Raw genomic sequence first — 15,150 nt, 5'->3', positions numbered from 1 at the left:
TTTTCTAAGTACCAAGTTTTGGACTTGTGCTATCTGGGCACCTTTAACAACGTTTCCAAGGGCCCAGGACTGAAGAGGCACCACCTGGATAGTCAGGACTCACTCAGGCATGGTCCAGGTTCAAGATAGTTGGAGACTTCTCTGTCCCTGAAGCTCTGATCAGGAGGCCACCCAACTAGCCCTTGGAGTCACTGTAGAAATCCTGGGTTCAAGATGAAGTGCAGGGTGCAGGCAGCAGAGCAGGCCTCTGGGGTTGCAAAACAGGCTGCAGAGCAGTCCTACTTGGTGCAGTAAAGCAGTCCTCTGAAGTACACAGCAGGAGGAAGTCCTCAGAGTTCTTCTGAAAGACCAGAAAGTCAACTGATGAGTGGGTCTGAGGGTACCCGTCTTGTACTTGGTGCCCACTTTGAAGAGGGAGAAACCTCTGGAGGCTTCCCCCCACAGAAGTGATTACATACCACCCTGCCTGGTTCCAGCCTGGCTACAGGCACAAAAGGCTAGTGTGAAGTTCTTTGTTTGAGAGCAGGGCACAGCTTATCGAAGTGCAAGTGGGGCTGTGCACTGCTCCTGCCCACCATCCTACCTGAGATGGTACATCCAGGCACACCTAATCCCACTATTGTTTGGCTATCTTGGAAGAATATACAAAGGCCAACTGCCACACACCTAGTCATGTGAAGCAGGAACAGGCTGCAGGCACAAAATAATTAGGGCAGAAAAATTGTAGCTTTCTAAAGGAACTGTGCCTTAAGATCCGACTTTACCATTAAAGAGTATTTTAAGCTGCAATTCCCGAGACACAAACCATGACTTTCCTATCTGCTGTCAATCAATAGTTAACACTTATTAAATGTTGTTCAAAATACACCGCTATTATACATGAGTAACAAGTGGTGGAATTATTCATGTTAGAAGAATACATTTGGTAACTACTGCAAATAAAACCGAAATCTCAAGGAGAAAACAAAGGCTTTTGGGCCTCCTTTATTACATGGGTAGATGCACTTAATCCTCCCTACAAGTATACCAACATTGAGGCTAAGTAGGTCCAAACCTCACCAAGTGGACTACCCCTCCTTCCCAACACCCCCCAAGATTATGGGTATTACTTAACGGGGAGGCAGAGCTGGACCGTAATGCACACACTTGTAACTAAATTATTAATTGTAATAAGATAACCCAATGTTATTCTAGGGAGGAGGAAGGTCTCACAGTAGTGAAAAACTAATTTTTTAGTTTTTCATAACCAGGACATGTAAAACATAGTGGTACACGTCTAAGATATGCACTTCAAAGGGAGCTTTGGGATTGGCAAAGGGGTCATTTTGCAAAGACGAATTAACAGCTTAAAACTAGTGGAATGGCAGGCCAGAGACATGTTTTAAAGGGCAACTTAATTGGGTGGCACAATAAGTACTGCAAGCTAATTAGTAGCATTTAATGTACAGGACAAGTGTAACCACATTACTAGGCACCTATGAGTAAATGATGCCATTCAGGTGTAAGTTAATTTAACCACATTTTAGGGAGTGAGCACAAGCGCAAGCACTTTAGCATTGGTTAGCAATGGTAAAGTGCACAGATTCCTAAGGCCAACAAAAACTACTTCAGATTAAAAAAGAGGGGTGAAGGCAAAAAGTTTGGGAGAAGACCAACCTAAAGCTGACAGGTCTAACGCGTTTATTTGGATAAAGGAAATGTAAGGCAGTAAAAGTATTAACTCAAGATAGTTCTAATGTTTGGAGCTCCGGTGGCCGAGAAACTTTTAAACTATTTTAGAAAACCTTGGACCCATCTTCCAAAGTAAACTAGGATTGCCACCTTTCAAAAAGGAGATTTCTCCTTGCAAAAGAAGTTGGTACCCAAAGTCAAAATTCTAGTGTCAATCAATCAATCAGTACACTTGTAAAGCGCACTACTCACCCATGGGGGTCTCAAGGTGCTGGGGGGGAAGTGCCGCTACTGCTTGAAGAGCCAGGTCTTGAGGTGTTTCCTGAATGTGAGGTGGTCCTGGGTCAAACGTAGGTGGGCGGGGAGGGAGTTCCACGTCTTGGCCGCCAGGTAGGAGAATGACCTTCCTCTGGCGGTGGTTCTGCAGATCCGTGGGATGAGGGTGAGGCTGGCGGAGCGGAGTTTGCGTGTTGGAGTGTAGAACGTGAGGCGCTGGTTGAGGTATTCGGGACCTGTGTCGTGGAGCGTATTTTGTGCATGGGTGAGGAGCCTGAACGTGATCCTTTTGCTGACGGTGAGCTAGTGCAGGTCTCTCAGGTGGGCTGATATGTGACTGTGGTGGGGGATGTCAAGAATGAGTCGTGCGGATGCGTTCTGTATGCGTTGGAGTCTTTTCTGAAGTTTGATTGTGGTTCCTGCGTATAGGGCGTTCCGGTAGTCAAGTCGGCTGGTGACGAGGGCCTTGGTGACCGTCTTTCCAGTTTCGGTAGGGATCCACCAGGAGTCGTCCCAGGCGGATGGAGATGGTCTGAGGATGAGGACCTCCGTCTTGTCTGAGTTCAGGTTGGTGGTGTTGTTGTCATTGTTGTTCTCCAGGTGGAAGTTCAGGTCCCCTAGGAGGATGTAGCCTGACGAGGCGAGGGCGTGTGGGCTGATGAAGTCGGCAATCGCTTCACTGAATTGTGTGCCTGGGCCCAGGGGTCTGTAGATGAGGGTTCCTCTGAGGGTGGTCTTGGGGTCGGTGTGGATCTGGAAGTGTAGGTGTTCGGCGGTGGTGAGGGCATCTTCGGAGTTGGTCGTGACGTTGATGGTGTTCCTGTAGATGATGGCGATTCCTCCTCCGGTTTGGTTGACGCGGTCCTTTCGGGTGATCTTGTAGCCGTCCGGGATGGCTATGGCGATGTCGGGGGCTGAGGAGGCGTTCATCCAGGTTTCTGTGAGGAAGGCGATGTCTGGTGCTGTTGTGTCGAGGAGGTCCCAGAGTTCGGCGCCGTGCTTGTGGACGGAGCGGTTGTTAAGCAGGATGCACTTGAGGTGGTTGTTGTTGTTGGCTGGTCTGGGTGGTGGGACGTAGGTTCGGACGCAGGTGAATTTGCAGGTTTGGCAGGAGAAGGGTCTGTGGGTGCGTTTCGGAGTGGCTTGGTAGCAGGCGGCTGGTCGGCCGGTGTTGAGTGCGTGGAGGATCGTGGTGTCGTATCTCAGTTGGGTTACTTGGTTTCGGTGGGGGCCAGGGGTTCTGGCACCGGGCGCGGTCCCGGCGCGGAGGGGCGCAGACAGGCTTGCCTTTGACGCGCCTTTGGCACGGCAACGGCACGCCCGCTGCGCGTGGCCTCCATAAGAAGGGCTAAGGGAGGGAGGAGCAGCTGGGAGGCGGGAGCGGGGTGGTGAATGGGGTACCAGGGGGGCGGGGCCGCAGGGTGGCAGCGGCGGGAAATGCGAGGGAAGGGAGCGGGGGGGAGGGGGGGGAAGGCACAGGCACTAGGGGCGACGAGGAAAGAGAGGAGACCAATACGGGGAAGAGGAAGGCAGAAAAAAAGACACAGAAAAAACAGACTGGGTAGAGGAGATGGCTTGCTGCAATCACAGGTGGCACAGCGGGCGGCGGCGGCACAGGGAGACCATGAGGCGGCTGAGGGGGCGATCTACCTGGTGAGTAGGTAGAGGCAGTTGGAGGTCAATGAATGGACGCTGGACAAAGAGGAACTTTACTGATTCAAGAATCGCAAACATTTTCTACAGACAATTATATAACTGGACAGCAGAGTGGAAGATAGGACTACAAGGACTTTTCATACCACAAACAGGTCCTCTAAGAAGAACAAACTTTATGGGCAATATCTCATGACCAGCTGATACTGGTCGAAACATTTCAGTGGCAGCAGATTCCATGGGATATAGAACACTTGCTGGCACCTGCTGCCCTTTAGGAACAATTAATTTCCATTTTAAGATCTCCTTTCACCATTACCCTGCAATATCAGTGGAATCAGATGTGACAGACCAATGGATCCAAAGTTCCAAAAGCAGAATACAAATCTTAGATAATGAGACACCATAAGGCTCTAGGGTGAAAGGGGAAATTCCTTGTGTCCCACTCAGTCTGGAAAAGGCAGGGTAGAGGCTCCAGATAAGTTGAGGGTCACCAATGAGCAGTGCAGGCTCAACACAAGTTGCAGTTCTTTGATGGCCCAAACACATCTTCAGACCTCAGGTGAAGCAGATGTCACCTGGGAGAGTCTTGACCAGCTGACTGTCAACTCATAACTCCATGACAGGCTCAGCTTTCGAGCTGCACTACCAAGATAGCTGAGTCTCTCAGTACAGATCTAATCTTCAACAATGGATTTTGTGATGGCTTATGATTGTGTGCAAACTTTAAACACACTTGCCAGAAAAAGTGCAACAGTATGCAACGTCATCTATGTTTCCTTGCTCAGGCTAACATCACCAACAGGAAGTTCTTATCTCTGATGTTGAGGATCTCTGCAAAAAAATTTTTAAAAATCTTTTTTGTAAGTAAACTCTTTCTGACTCTAAACAAGACATCAAAGGTGATATTAATTACACTTGGCCTCTCATTGGAAGTAAAATATCAGCATTAAAAGTCTTGCTTCCTGGTCAGACATGTTTACTGGCTCAAGCTGCAAAGTATCTCAAAACGTTCAGTGGGACAAGCCAGTGCTAATCAAATGTAATTTCATTTAAGCAATCCAAAACACTGGCCAGTTCAGTGCAGGGCATGTTTACATTCGAGGAGAGGTGGCAGGAATCATTTAGGAATCATTTAGTCAAAGAAAAGTGTATCCCATGGAGGACAAGACAGGTTTCCTACAAAGCAGTAGTCTTTTATCACCCAGCCACAAAACGCTGGATAAAGTTAGAGGCCAAAGTGGACTGCGACATGCATGAACCAGATGGAACAGTGTACTCGCCCCATGCTTGTTGCTGGAAACCTATTACTGGGAGATCGGTAAGCACTGATACCCTAGCAGCCAAAATGGTGTTGGACAGAACCTTATTCTAAAGCATCATGGAGTGGAGCCCCTAGCTGGAGTGGACAGTCTCCAGCGTTGTATTACATTTAAGAATCAAATCATGGATATGCTCCTTTTTTGGGGTAGAGACACAAGAAACTGTGCAACATTAATTCCTTTAGGGATCGACCAAACACTACAATCCACAGGGTCATTGAACTAGTGATTAGAACGGCTAATAACCAATTTGCTGCCAAAGTAGTAAACGTAGCATGATATCACATTAGCAATATCGGCTTAGAAGAATATGTCAGAGAGAAATCAAGAATTTTAATGGTAAGATCTTCAAATGACCTAAATATAGGGTTAGAAAGGATTATATAAGAGCAGAAATGTGTTTATAGGAGAACAATACAGTTACAGTCCAATTCTATTACAGCATAGAAGTTTCAAAAATATATTGTAATATGTATATTTTACAAATGTATAGAACAACTTAGATAGACATAGCTACATTAATATGTGTCCAACATCATGTTTCAAAGCTTCCAAAATAAGTAATCCTTACAAGTACCTAGTGGAAAAAACAGATTACTGTTTACGTTTTAAAGGTGTATTACTACTGGGATAGTGCAGCATGGTATGTAGTGAAATTATTGATTTATAGCATATTGACAATGTAAGAGGGAGTGGTCCGGATATCACTACAATCAGTCTGCATGTGTGGGGGTGACTCGGTTTGACAGAAAAGAACGAAGCACCTCCCATATATCTATACATCTAGCTTTTAAGAGACATCATGTGGTATAGGTTTCCTTTTGGGTATTGCAATGTATACGATCTTTGTGCCACTGTGCTGTAGCAGGCACAGGCCCTTTGTTTGAATGCAGTGCTAGCTTCCCCTTGAGAAACAAAAGTGTGACTTCAAAATATCTCCTCACTCTTTTTGGAAGTTCTTAGACGGAGCCCATTATGGCTATCGCAGGGTTGGAGACAGGTCCAGCTCGATCATTACGATATGTCGCAGAATATCACCACCCAACAGTCAAGTATACCAGGACATATCCAGACCATGTGCTAGAAATCCACACTTGTCGCTCTATAGCAGTAGTCGGTCACACCAGCACCAATACATTTTTGAGGTGTATATAGACCATGTGTAAAAATCTATAGTGTATTGCCCGGTGCCTTCCATTCAGGGATATTGACCTAGTTTGAGTGCAACAGCAATCCCATTGACTATCACTGAGGGACACGCCAATGTCCTCTTCCCCTATCACCCTAGTCTAGAGGATGTCGAGGAGTTCTGTAGCCTGCACAATTCTATATAACTTGGAAACTAAGTGGGCTAGAATTTAATTGGATAACACATGTATGAGTGCTGGTAATGGCTTTGGTTCCTGTGGGAACGATGACTAGGTTGACCTCAAGTACTTGTTGTGTGTAGTTCAAAAAATGTCTAAAGCTGTGCTGTCAGTCGGGTCTGTGAAATCATAAAGTGTAGTAAATTGTTGTTCTACAAATAGCTTCACCAGTGTTGTTTTATATAGCTCTGTGTTACTGCCTCATGTTGTCCCATTTCACTGCTCAACACTGAGGCAAATATCTTCGCAAGGTACTGGGGACCAAATTAAGGCAAGTAATTACGGGGCAGATGTATCAAAACATTTTTTTGTCGCAAATGCTGCGAATCGCTAAAAAGCAGCGTTTGCAAATGTATCATGTAAAAACCATCACAATATTAAGGAATGGCAAATTTTGCAATTCCTTAATATTGCGTAAGCATTTAAGGAATCGCAAATTGCGATACCTTAAATGCTATGTATGAAGCAATTAAGTATTGCGAATTTACACTAAGAAATCGCAAATTACCACCAACTTGTAGTTGGTGGTACTTTGCGAATTCTTTTACAAATGCACTTTTTGGCATTTGTAAAGGTGCCATGTGGCGCTCATACATGCCTTTAGCGCATGTGTGTGCGCCATATGCGCAAACATGTAAATTTCAGGGGTGCAGCAGGGTGTCCTTAAGACACCCTTGCACCCATGAAATTATTCTCAATTTGCGATTCGCAAATTGAGAATAACTTCCCATTCCTTCCTATGGGCCTCCTGGCCCATAGAAATGAATGGGAAATTATTCCTTGATTGCGATTAGCAATTTGCTAATCGCAATTAAGGAATTTGAAGAAATCGCTAAAAAATAGCGAATTTCTAGATACATACCATTTTGCAATTCTCAAATAGCGATTCTCAAAAAATCACTATTTGAGAATCGCAAATGGGTATCTTGATACATCTGCCCCTACATCTTTAATACACCCTGATTAATCCGGCTTCATGCCGAATAGGGGGACAAAGCTTAATCTGTAAAGATTATATGGGTTTATGAGGTATATGGAGAGAGTCCGAGAGTTGGTACTGGTGATGTCATTAGATGCCACAGTGGCATTTGACACTAGAGTGGTCGTACATTTTTGAAGTGATGAAGAAGATGAGCAGGAGCTCGATAGTGGATCGAGCTTTCATACCGACTCCTAATGGCCAGAGTACAAGCCAATGGAGCTATGTCAATACCCTTTGGGTTGGCGAGAGTGACCAGGGAGGGCTGCCCGCTGTCACCCATGATCTTCAAGCTGGAACCGCTAGCGGCATGGGTCAGGGAGGATCCTCTAATAAGAGGGCTGAATTGGGTAGGTACATGGGAAGAAAGAATATTATTGCATGCAGACAAAGCGCTTTTGTATGTGGCGCATCCTGAGTTATCGATCTCCAGACTATATTAGGTATTTGGGATTTTTGGGAAATATTCTGGTTATAAAATAAACTGGGGGAAATCCCATTTATACCCACTAAATGAAATGGTCCAGCAACTGCCCGTAAGGCGTGCGATAAAAGTGTCAATGGATGGGTTTCGATACTTAAGCATCTCTATATCTAGAGAAAAGGACACCTTCCATGACTAAAATCTGTACACACTTCTGGACAAGCTTAGAGGAGATGTTGAACAATGGCATTCCCTGCCACTCACACTGCTAAGTTAAGTCGCCATGTTTGAACTGATATCCTTACCCAGGTTCCTATATGCCCCTCAAAACAGTCAATTCAAGATCCAAATTGGTTTCTTTAAGAAACGGGATCCTACAATCCCATTATCTCTGTAGGACAGGAGGGTACCACAAATACCTTTAAGGAAACTGACAAAGGGAGTACATGATGAGGACATAGCTCTCCCAGACATGAAAAAAATATTATTGGGCCGCACAGATGACAATGATAAATGACTGGGTATTTGCATCTCAGGATCAGAGTCAACTGAAATGCCATGGGAAGCAGTGCGGGAGTCCCCTGAATTTTGGGGCCCCCTTCCAGCTCTGGCAGGCCCCTGGCCAGAGAGCTTCAGACTGGGTCTGGAGTGTGGGGGTCCTCCTGCATGTACAAGTTTTGTTACGCCACTGATGAGAAGTAGAGGATACTCAGCGGCATTACACAGAGAGGTATCAGATTAGCTAACCAACCCACACACAAACTGGAGGGAAAACACAAGGTATCTGGGATGAGAAGGGACCCTCACATAAGAATGTGCCTTGGAGAACAGTAGCACCTAGCCAGAGGTGGGCAACCTCATAAGGCTCCTGGGGTGGGACCCGGTAGGCATCAGTAAGCTGGAAGATAAATGGTCAGATGAAGAGATGGTCTCCGTTACTAAATTCAGGTAGGAATACCAGATGGCGGAATTTGAAATCTTTAGATACAAGCAGATTAGATTTGCCCAGCATTTCAAATTTTAAAGGGCACCACAATTGCCAACTAATCTCAGCTAGAGGACAGGTTATTGAATGCCCCGTCATTAATCTGTAAAAAAGTAATGAAGAATTCACATGACATTAAGCGGGCATTGAAATACAGCTGGATGACGATGTGAGAGACTTTGAAGAGTGGGAGGAGGCACTAATAGCCCCAAGAGAAGAGTCGATCCGTTCAGTTATGAATTTTGCACAGGTCATACTACTCCAGAACGATGCAAAAGAGAATAAGGGGGACTGAATCAGAGTAGTGTTTTAGAGGATGCGCACCAGTGGGTTCCCTTTCCACATCCTACGGTCATTCTCTGTGATACAGCTTTATTGGGCGGATATAAGAGAGTGTATGGGATTAGTGATAGAAAGGTAATGAGGTCCTCTGCGAAAATATGTATATTTTATACTTGGGAGATACCTGCTGCTCCAACAGGGCGCTTACTGTAAGGCATAAATGAACACGCATGGGTTATTTACTATTGTGCCTGCACTGGAATGTTTGTCATGCTGAAAATATCAATACCATTTGTTTACCAAAAATATATATTTCATATATGGGAGGAAGAAGGGGGTCTTAAATATACCAAATTGTGGGCGACCCTGGGCTGGAAGGTCATAAATATAATATTGCCAGGCACTGGGGAGCAAGAAACTGGCCAGACCTATCAATCTGGGCATGGACTGGTGCATGTTAGCAAAAAAGCAGGTCTATGAACGTAGAGGATGCCCCAGGAAAAGGACTAATAAATGGGAGGCATGGCCGGCCTACCGAGGTTTCATATAACAGTATAAAGGATACGATGCACCACTGTCTTTGTGAAGGGAATGATGAGCGGTAACAATGCCATACTGAAACTGATATCTCTGCCCAGTGGGCACAGGGACATTGCCGCACTGTTGATCGCCCTGCGTTCTATGATATTGCAGGTGGCAAATTGTTGGTTTTATACGGTAACAAAAATCAATAAAAAAAATTAGTTAAAAAAAACATTTGTGCGTTGCTGGCAAGCCCTAGGTTTCACTGTCGGCAGGATAGTTAAGTTGCTTAATAGCAGCATTTGGAGAGCGTACAGCTGCAGCTGTCTCGTCTGTCTCCCCAGCTCACTCCAGGCTACCGCGACGCAGTAGACCAGACTGCAGACCAGGTTTATATCCTTTGAACGTTTGATGTTTGGTGTGCTTAGCACTGTCTGCATTCTATAAGGGGTAACTCTGTCATTTTCTACTACAGTGTGGGGAATTACAGAGGTGTTGACAAACAACAAATGAAGTATCTTGACCACTGTAAGGAAACAGGCTTTTTGCAGGTGTCCCCACCCCCCTACTTTTCACCCATTTGGACTACAACTAGCTGCTGGTTTTTCGACTCAGAGTGCACTGAGCCCTGCTAGCCAGACCTCCGTGCCAGTGTTCTAACCCATTACAAAGTGTATGTTGAATTGGCTATCCCCAATTGGCAAGTGCTGACTTAATTATAATTATTAGACCCTAGTATATGGTATCCTGGGTACCAAGGGCATGTAAAGCAGGCTGTCCACCCAGGGCTGCAGCACTGATTGTGCCACCCTGTGTGTGACAAGTACAAAATGGCTCCCAGCCTGCCACTGCAGACTCGAATGGCCGTTGTCACACTGCCAGTTTGACTTTCCCATTGCCACTAATGGAAAAGTCACCACTTCTCTTAAAGTCTCCCCTAAGAAAGACCTATAAAGCCCTAAGGCAGGGAGCTGTATATTAATAAATAGGACATCTATGTTTATATGTTTCCTTGCAGCAAAACCCCTCAAGAAGATGTTTTGCTGTGGAAAAGTTAGTAACCCCATTGGCTAATACATGGTTACTGGCTGACATCTAAGCCTGGCTAACTTCGAATGGGACTACCTAACTGCGTACTGTAAGGTATCATATTATTCGTGGCATTTACCACGACCTGGCCGATATAACAGAAGTGCCTGGTATATTTGCGGCCACGTTGATCGCCCCGGGGCACTTTGGATTACAGAAGGGTCACAGACGCTCGTACGGCCCCTTCTGTAATACAGATAGCGCTGGTGTACATGTTGCGCCATCGCTATCTCAAGTGGGTGTTCCCTCATTTGCATGAAAGTGTGGCCCATGTAAATGAGAGAATCTCTATACCTCTGCACCCAGGCTGTATTATGGATGCGGGCAGAGAGGTAAAGAAGCTGTCAGAAGGTGCATTGATAATGCACCACAAAAAGGTGGTGCACTATCATTGCATCCCTTGATGGCAGCCCTCTGGAGGGCGTTGAGGGGCCTATGGACCCCACAAAAAACCCTTTGCAGGCGAGTGAAGTCAATCACTGCACCCGCCTGCAAGGGGATCTATCTCCTCTCTTTAAAAAGCAGGTGGGTGCCACCTGCACAGTGAAACACGAAGCAGCCGCTCTGTATTTTACTTGAATGTGCTGCCCCCAGTGCAGAATGGGTTTGTAGCTGCCCTGAAGACAGCACATTCAACCTTATAGGGTGCACTTTCCTTGTTTGAAAGTGTGCCATGGCACAAACAGGAAAAGTTTGTCCTATTCGTAATAGTGCCCCTGATGCCAAGGTCGAATTTAATGTAACAATTAAAGTAATGCAACTTTAGGGGGTTGCCACTCTGTGACCCAAGTGGTCCAGTAACCTCACATGGGCACTGGCCAACAGACCGCTTTCTGCTCACCTGGGGAGTGTGAATGACTACCAGGTTTGAAAACGATAGCAACCTGCCGCAGAGAGAGATGTCACCTCTCACTTGAAGGAAGCCATTCATGGTGTTAGCACCAAAGGCAAGCCTCAGAGGTGAAGGGAAAATGTCAATAACACTCCAGAGAGGCTGCCTTTTGTTCAGGAAATAGGGAGAGAGAGGAAAGACCCAAATTGGTTTTCCCGTGGGTGTGCAGCCTCCAGGTAGCCACACCTCTAGGGTGGGCTGCCAAACCCCTAACAGCTGAGAAGGGGTAAAGACATCTTTGGAGTGGGCAGAATAGTGCATTCTGAGAATGTTAGGTGCCACACATTGCCAGAGAGTCATCACCAAGAGGGAGGGGACCTGTTAGCCCATGAGCTACTGACTGCGTTGTCCCCTCAGGGAACTTTCCTGGGATAAATATTGCGCCCCTGTCACCCTGAACCTCAGATCACATCTGAGTTGGAACAAGGTCCAAAGAAAGACTGCCATGCTTCCCCCTGGACTGCACAAAGAGATGCTGCACTGTTTACTGGACTGCACCTGGTGCACTTTAAGCTGGCGAAGTTAGGATGGTTATAGAGAATGGCGCCTGTGGCTCCTGGCTTGGGAAAAAGTCATCCCCCAGCCCCAGACTGAAGAAGTGGCTCCAAGGGCCAGTTGGCTGCCCCCCTGGACCAGCACCAGGGACATTAAATCGGAAGAAGCCCAAACTGGTATATTTGTAGCCCCTTTAGATGAATTGCCGCTGACTGCCATAGCGCGCCCCAAGAGTCCGATCCTCAATGGCCAAAAGTTGCACCCTAGTCCGCTGGATCCAGGAGTGTCATCAGAGTCTAGATTGGTCGCCCATGAGGGACACCATCCCCCAGAGACCAGTAGCTCAGCCGCAGCTGGCGTCCTACAGTCTCAAAAAGGACTTTGAGGGACCTCGACCTCTGTGGCCAAAGTCACACCATACGACAGTGGATCGAGAAATCACCACAAAGGCACCTCTGTCGACCGCACAGCAACTGAAGCATCTTTGAGCATCTTTTCATCCTGTAACCTCAGCATCAGGACCACTCTATTAAAGTCTATGGTGTTCATATTATAAAGTTTGTAACTGCACTGGAAAACACTCAGGTAGCTGTCCAAATCTACTCAATTGGACCACCAGTTCTTCTCTATGTCGGATGTGGATGCCCAAGCCAGGCAGTAGTGGCCAAACTAACTTTTACAAGCTTTTCGAAGGTTTGTAAACTTTTGATTGACCAATGCTTTTTTGTGGTTGAATTAAAAAGTGGTAAAACCTTTAAAAATTTGTATCTTCAAAACCATCCAGTGGGTTTTGCTCATCAAGGACTCTAAGAATTCATAAACATCTATTTTTATAAATTACAGTTGTCTTTCTTGCATATTGTGCGGCTTTCTTATTTCATTGCTTTGTACTGTTAAACTTACACTAGTTCAAGCCTTGCTCCTTGAAGCCCTAGATAACCAAGGTTGAGTTTAAGGTTGTGCAAACGAGCCTGACTGGACCCCAAACAGATTTTACGAGTGTATTCCACAGGATGGCTGCACAAACCTATCAAATACTACATCCAAATCCTCACAAGCACACATTAAATATAATTCCAAATCGGGGACATCTAAGCCTCCCTCTTATTATTTTCTTGTTGGTGTCTTCCATTTAATCCGCGGATGTCCGTCTTTCCATATTAATTTAATTAGAGTGGTGCATAACATAACAAAAAAAAGTGTTTTGAGTACAGGGAGATGTTAAGTAAAAGGTTTAAGAATTTTGGCAGCACAGCCAACGCAATAAGCGCTAACCTGTCAATCACAGGTAAAGGGAGTATAATTCAGCAATCTACCTACCTCCATCAATTTCGATAGGGCTCTGCTACAATTCTCTTGTAGGATTATGCCTTTGTTTCTATGTTTGTGTATACATAGTTAGTATAGCAGTCAGTGCTGAAGGTACGAGAAATATGAGGGTCCAAGTTCTGGCAGCTACATCTGGGCTGGACTGCCAACCCATGGAAACATTGTAATTGTATTTATATAGCGCTTACTACCCCTGACCGGCACAAGATACAACTGAGCAGCACCTGTGAGTTGTCTGTCTGCATTCTGTTTGAAGCTGCAACCTGCAGACAGCAAGGGGGTTTTCTTATTTTCACTTCCAGATGGTCCAAAACAAAGGCCTTATTTAAAGGGCCATAAGCCCATCTTTTCTTCAAGTATCACCTTGGATTGGCTGGGAGCTATCTGAAGCCTATTATCCAGATGCCCGTGCAATTGAAGGAAACAAAGGAACACAGCTTATCACTTCACAAGTTCCCTAGAGAAACTATGACTTGGAGGCAGGTTTTCGCCCAATTTTACACCCCTATGTAAGAGAAGTGCATAAACTGTAAAAATGCAAGATTTATCTGTGTGCATAAGTAATTACACTAATAATATTTTGAATGGCACCTACTTTTTACTATTTTATTTAGGGCATTTATTGCACTACTCATCCCAGTGAAGGGTGTCAGAGCACTTCTCATCACACACAGAGACAATACATCATACACGTGTGTATATCGATGTACAGGAAATGTTAATGAAAACAATGATATTTTTGCTGGGCACACAAATATCTCTTTAGTTGGATTAGTAGGTCTTTAACTTGTCTTAACCATGTAAGATATTTTAAAATGCAGCCTCTTTGTGACCAATCAAGTAAGCTAGAACAGATTCCCTGTCACATTTGTCCTTGTTGCCATTTTCTCTGCAGTAGATTATTTTTTAAATAAATGTATAAGTCGTGTATAAGTTGACTGTCAGACTCTGCTTTCCAAGCTCCTTGTGACTTCACTCCCTTTACTTTGCCACACATTGACCCCCAAATTATGGGTTTCAGGAGTAAATGTTTTCTAATTCCATCACTGAAATAATTTTTATATAAAATAGTAACAATTCCTCGCATCCTGCCATCCCTCTCAACTATCACGATGATCTAGTTCGCAGAAAGGAAAAGGAGAGACTAGTCAGACCGTTGCTTGTATTTAAATGCCATTGAATCAGAAAGAGCAAAGACCCCAGCTTTAACTTAACCCTAACCTTCACTGTATGTAACAAACAATGATAAACTTGACTCTAACTTCGGATAAGCGCTAGATTAGTGCACTGCGAAGCTGTGCTTTCACCATCATACCAACAAGGCTGCATACAAGCTCTCCTCTCAGAGGTGAGCTGGCAGCATCACTGCCTTGTTTGTATTCCAGGCCCACCGCCTTAAAATGCCAGCCGCAGCACTCACCTGGGCAATGGATGAAGGACCATTCATAGCTTTTGTCTCGCGGGCACAGCGCAGTGTCCAGAAGCATTTCATTGGTGTTCTTCCCCAGCGGTTTCATTGGGCCCCTGGAAGACCCTTCCACGCAGTGCCCTTTGCCCGTGTTACTGGGGTCGTTGCACCACCCGCAGCCAGGCTGCTCCAGGCAAAGTCCACACGTCCGCAAGCCGGAGCAGTTCTGAGCTATAGGGGACAGAGATGTATATGGTTATTGTTACATAGGAGCATATACGGTGCGACAGTGAAACTACACGTAGGATTAGGAGCGGGGGAGTGCATTAAAAGCACAAAAACAATACAGGACTTCATTCGCAAATATGTTTGCTCAAATATCAGCTTGTGAAACAAAGTGTACACCTTACAAATAAAAAAAAAAGCATTTGCAATGCAATAAGTCTTGCATTTATG

At 45.4% G+C, this 15,150-nt stretch overlaps 1 protein-coding gene across 1 annotated transcript in view; it reads right to left on the bottom strand.

Moving 5' to 3' along the window:
* The window catches only part of ATRNL1 (attractin like 1), a 1,808,663-nt gene that overhangs the window by 812,649 nt on the left and 980,864 nt on the right, over nt 1–15,150 (bottom strand). The window contains exon 18 of the mRNA XM_086919594.1: nt 14,707–14,925. Within this exon, the coding sequence (XP_086775720.1) occupies nt 14,707–14,925 (219 nt within the window). The remainder of the gene's footprint in view (nt 1–14,706; nt 14,926–15,150) is intronic.

This window comes from Lissotriton vulgaris, chromosome 5, assembly GCF_964263255.1.
Source record: "Lissotriton vulgaris chromosome 5, aLisVul1.2, whole genome shotgun sequence".
In the NCBI taxonomy this organism is placed as follows: domain Eukaryota; kingdom Metazoa; phylum Chordata; class Amphibia; order Caudata; family Salamandridae; genus Lissotriton; species Lissotriton vulgaris.
This window is presented reverse-complemented; position numbering and strand designations above follow the sequence as displayed.